The sequence below is a fragment of the Euphorbia lathyris genome, chromosome 10 (genome assembly GCF_963576675.1).
Source record: "Euphorbia lathyris chromosome 10, ddEupLath1.1, whole genome shotgun sequence".
Taxonomy (NCBI): Eukaryota; Viridiplantae; Streptophyta; class Magnoliopsida; order Malpighiales; family Euphorbiaceae; genus Euphorbia; species Euphorbia lathyris.
This window is the reverse complement of record NC_088919.1, coordinates 57,401,700-57,407,091: the sequence shown is the minus strand read 5'-3', so window position 1 is coordinate 57,407,091 and position 5,392 is coordinate 57,401,700. Positions and strand designations below refer to the sequence as shown.

At 30.3% G+C, this 5,392-nt stretch overlaps 1 protein-coding gene across 1 annotated transcript; it reads left to right on the top strand.

The window, feature by feature from the left end:
• The first annotated feature begins 467 nt into the window (after positions 1-467).
• On the top strand, positions 468-1,981 carry LOC136208170 (cytochrome P450 76A1-like). Its single transcript, XM_065998983.1, has 3 exons — positions 468-605; positions 697-864; positions 1,370-1,981. The coding sequence occupies exons 1-3, from the start codon at positions 468-470 to the stop codon at positions 1,979-1,981; spliced, it is 918 nt and encodes a 305-aa protein (XP_065855055.1).
• Positions 1,982-5,392: the final 3,411 nt, after the last annotated feature.

The window sequence follows — 5,392 nt, the reverse complement described above, 5'->3', positions numbered from 1 at the left end:
GAAATTTGCTCGATGGAGCATTGGGAGGAAGTGGAAAGCTGGTGATTTGTTTTCTCTTGCTCATTGTGAAGTTGGCGAAAGAGATGTTGGACTTCGACAGAAGTGGCATATGCTGAGTTCGCAGCTGACAGTTGATGAAACTCCTGTTGTAGAGAATTCATGTGGTTTACAATGGTCAGCTGGAGTTCTTCTAGTTTTAGGATAGAGTCCTGCCGGGGCTGTTGAGATTGCAGTGTAGTGATAACACTCAGAAGGTCCTTCATACCTTTAATCTCGGTGAGAAGCAGAGTGATAGATGAGAGTGAAAGTGTCTCAACAGAACTGGATTTAGCGGCATTGGAGGTCCTGGATGAGGGCTTGAGCTGAGTCAACGATTTGTCTACCAGACTCAGAGGCAATGTTGGAATTAAAGGATCCATCTAGTGTTCGCCCAAATGCCGGAAGTGGAGTAGAACCGAATAGAGGCAATGTTTGGTTCTGCTCGACATTGGTTGGCCCAACATTATCAGTTGAGGTTGCCTGAACCTGATTCTGCACATTTACTTGGGGAAGTGGAGGATCGGCAGAAAAAGTTCCTTGCACAGTGTCAGGCTGAAGCTGACTTGGTGATGGAATTTGAGGAAGTTCAGCATTCACTTGGGCAGGAAATTCCTTATCTTTCTCAACAGTTTGAGGAGCGGAATCTTCGAACAATAGCTAGGCATTGCTCTTATGTTTGTTAAGGAAAGAATTGAAGAGAAGAAGAAGAAGAAAATGATTGAAAATAGAAGTAAGGATTTTCTAGATGTTTTGATTGAGTTTCAAGGTAATGGCAAGGATGAGCCTCATCAAATTTCAAAACATAACATGAAATGTTTCATATTGGTAAGACTTTGATCATTCTCTTTGGTGATATTAATATAAAAACTATCAGCTTTAACTTTTATTTCATTGGGTTTCATGACATCATTTAATTTTGAATTTTGTCTTAATAAAATTGCTCCGGCGACATTAAAAGTAAAAAGACACTGGAAACGTTGACTGAAACATGGAAGTCACATGTTGTTTATGTCAGCTAGCCAGGTGTTATTTCGGTCAATGATGAATGATTTTATTGAGATAAACTGAAATTAAACAACCATTTTGACACAATTAACGATGAAAATTTAGTGACCAGCCATGAATTTAATCCTTTTAACTTAGCAATTTTGATTTTGTTTATCGTGAATGAACCATTTCATCCAAGAGTTTGATAGATAAGGTTCTATTTGAACTTGAACTGTGTATAATTATCTTATAATGATCATAGAATTCGTTATTTTGAATCATGTAAAATTACTTTTTGGATCCAAAACTTTTAATTTATGTTATTGTTACCATCATATCACAGGAAATGCATGCAGCAGTTACAGAAAACGTTAGCAGCACAGTTGAATGGGCAATGACTGAACTACTACGCAATCCAGAAGCAATGAGAAAGGCCAAAGCTGAGCTATCTTCAATAATAGGACCAAATATGAAAGTTGAAGAAAATGACATTAATAACCTTCCATACTTACAATCTACAATTAAGGAAACCCTAAGATTACACCCTCCGGTTCCTCTTCTTCTTCCTAGAAAAACAAGACAAGACACTCAATTTATGGGATATGGTATTCCTAAAAATGCACAAGTTTTTGTTAATGTTTGGGCAATTGGAAGAGATCCTCAATTTTGGGATGATCCTTTATCTTTTAAACCTGAAAGATTTATGAACTCAAACATTGCTTTTAAAGGACAACATTTTGAATTCCTTCCATTTGGATCTGGAAGAAGAGTTTGTGTTGGATTAGCATTAGCTCATAGAGTCCTTAACTTGATTTTAGGGTCTTTGATTCACGAATTTGATTGGAAACTTGGAGCTAATATCAGTCCAGAAAGTATGGATATGAGGGAGATGTTGGGAACTGCTATGAGGAAAGCGGAGCCATTGCTTGTTGTTCCAAAGAAGATAAATAATTAATATGTGAGAATTATATGCTCGTTTTTATATAAAAAATAAATAAATGGGTAAAAACTACTATTACTCATATATTAAATGTGTTCCTATTTTGTTGATCTATTTTAAAAAGGACGAAGAATCTTCCTTCTTCCTCTTCATATTGGGTTAGATTTTTGTATTTCTTTTTATTGCTTTTTTTAGTCCGTGTTCATATATTTCATCAGAACTCTTTATCCATCTGATTGTATCTGCTCTCTATTATTCTGTCATTTATGCTTTTTTCGGATTTAGCAAGAGAGAAAATGGTTTAACTTATCCATAGATCATTAAATCTACATGGTTGCAACAAAAAATGACTCAGATCCAAATGTTCGGAATGGTCTAAAGAATGAAGTTTGGATTGCATATGTCTTTTTACAGATTTGGATTAACGAGAAATATATTGTTGTTTTGTACTTTTTATGCCTTTTATGGGTTCTTTTTGCTCTTTGTAGTCATTTTCATTCATTCGTGAATATTGTATTTGCTTTAACCTGTAATGATTTGAGGTTTTATTCATTACATTTTGCTTGTTGTACTTCTTCCTTTTTTATCTAATTAAATTAGAAGAATTTTTCTCAAAAAAAAATAAAAAAAATAAATGTGTAATTGTTATAATTTTATATATATTATTGTTGTTGTTGCAATATGTAATAATTAGCTAAGGATGGTTTGAGTATATGCATATATTGTATCTTCCTTACAAAAGTTATATATATATATATATATATATATATATATATATATATATATATATAGGGGAGGGATCAAGTGAGAACCCTGGGACTAGGGCTTAGAAAGAGAGACACGCGCACACAATCTGCCGCTGGCCCCTTATTTAGTTTGTTTATTGTATAATTCCTTTATTTATATTATTAAGTGGCTCTGATACTAAAAAATCCAATACTATATTTTTTAAATAAAAATACACTTGTTTTGGATTGTTCATTATACAATTCTTTTATTTATATATTATTAAGTGCTTTTGATGCTAAAAAAAATCTAATACTATAATTTTTTAATAAAAATACGTTTGCTTTAGTTTGTTCGTTATACAATTCTTATTTATATATTATTAAGTGCATCTGATGCTAAAAAAAATCCAATACTATATTTTTTAAATAAAAATATATTATATATTTTAATAAAATTTAATATTAATATTTTATTTATATAAGAAAATATTTTTTTAAACATACGATAGAACATATATTTTAACTTTAAAACACGAACTATGAAGTTTAGAACATACGACATATTTTTTAGAACATACGTTATGTTTTTTAGAACATGCGTTATGTTTTTTCGAACATGAGTTATAAATTATATTATAGAACAAATGCAAAAATGATCCAGATATCTACTGATTTTTTTAGAACATTATACTTAATTTGTAGAACACAAATTATAAACTTTAGAACATACGTTATGTTATTTAAAATATGAGTTATAAATTATATTATAGAACAAATGTAAAAATGGTCCATATATTTACTGATTTTTTTAAAACATTATACTTAATTTTTAGAACACAAATTATAAAGGTTAGAACGTATGTAACAATATTTAGAACATCGTCCTTAACATTTAAAAACATAAATTACAAAAAATATAGAGGAATTAAATAAATAAAAAATTGGAGCATGTTTTTGGATTTTTTATTCTATTAATAATTTATTATTATGCATATTTTTTTTCTATTCATAATTTATTATTATGCACATTTAATCGATATTAATAAGTGCATGTGTCAAATATTAAACAATAAAAGCTACATGGATAATGGTATATTAATCAGCGCGCTCCATAACAAACAAGGGAAACAATTAGCTCAATGGTAAGTAGTATGGAGTATGTGTGAAGTAGTCAGGGTTCAAATCCCAGCATCATTCTGTTTTATTTTTAATTTTTCTACTCAAAACGACGTAGTTTTGAGTGGTTCTCACCTAAGGAAGGTCCTCACCTAAAAAAGGGTTCTCACAAGAGCCCCCTTATATATATATATATATATGGAAGAGTTCATGGAGACTATTATATTTTGAATAGGTGACATGCTATAGCATGTTACCAAAAAGTTATCAGGTTACTTAAATGTATATTTCTCTCTCTATAATAAATGATTATCCACATTTCTTAAAAATACTCTCTCTAATAAATTCATAAAAATAATGTGTACATGAAATCATTAAAAATCATTAAAAAAAAAAACTAAAATTGTGTGAATTCTTCATCACCCCTATTTTCTTCTATCACAGCCGTTGCCCCCCCCCCCCCCTCCCCTCTTCTATCCATTCACACATCAGTATTAGCAATTTTTAAATTTTTCTAATATTAATAAACAGATTTTTAGATTCAATACCATTAATGTTATTATGCTTTTCATTTTTTTTATGAACTATTAATTCCACTTAAAGTTTCCATTATAAACATTCATAATAAATTGGATAAAGTATCAAATTAGGCTTAAGGTTTTTGGAAAAGTACCAGTTTAGGTTCAACGTTCAAAATGGCACCAATATAGGCTTAATGTTTACAACATAACATCAATTTAGGCTTAACGTTTACAATATAGCATCAATTTATGAATTACTAACATAATGTGACACGCCATCCGTTAAATCTGTCAATTCAGCGCCACGTTACATAAGGTACCAAAATAGACCTAAGGTTTATAGAAAATATCAATTTAGGCCATGAATCATGGAATCATTAATGAAAAATAAATATCAGATCTTAATGGGTAAGAATACTAATTAATTGTATTATAATAAATATGAAAATAGAACTAAATAAAAAGATAACTTATATAAAGTTAAAAGGGAAAGAATATAATATGATTAATTGTGACGTTTAGCTTAAATTGGATATATTTTATAAATGTTAAGCTTAAATTCGTATTATTTTGTAAACGTTAAGCCTATATTGATGCTATTTTGTACGTGAGACCTAAATTGATACTTTCTATAAACCTTAGGCCTAGTTTGGTACCTTATATGACGTGGCGCTGAGTTGGCAGACTTAACGGATGACGTGTCACATTCTATTAGTAATTCCTAAATTGATGTTATGTTGTAAATGTTAAGCCTAAATTGATGTTATGTTGTAAATGTTAAGCCTATATTGGTGCTACTTTGAACGTTGAGCCTAAATTGGTACTTTCTAAAAAACCTTAAGCCTATTTTAGTACCTTATCCCTAATAAATTCCAATTTTAGTTGAACAAGGAGCATTCATCCCATAAAAATCACTTGAATTCCTCACAGAAGATTCATTGTTGTGAAATCCAATCTTCAATTCTCCAATCCAAAACCATCGGAACATATTCTGATAACCCAGAAATATCGATTGTATTATAACTAAACCATTCCTTATCAAGAATAAATTTATCTCTGCA

What these genes read in the sequence shown, in the direction of transcription:
- LOC136208170 (XM_065998983.1), top strand. Translation starts at nt 468, where the DNA reads ATGTTTGGTTCTGCTCGACATTGGTTGGCCCAACATTATCAGTTGAGG. An exon ending in GTCAGGCTGAAGCTGACTTG is followed by an intron (nt 606 to 696) that starts GTGATGGAATTT and finishes TTCGAACAATAG; the next exon opens with CTAGGCATTGCTCTTATGTT. An exon ending in ACATGAAATGTTTCATATTG is followed by an intron (nt 865 to 1,369) that starts GTAAGACTTTGA and finishes ATCATATCACAG; the next exon opens with GAAATGCATGCAGCAGTTAC.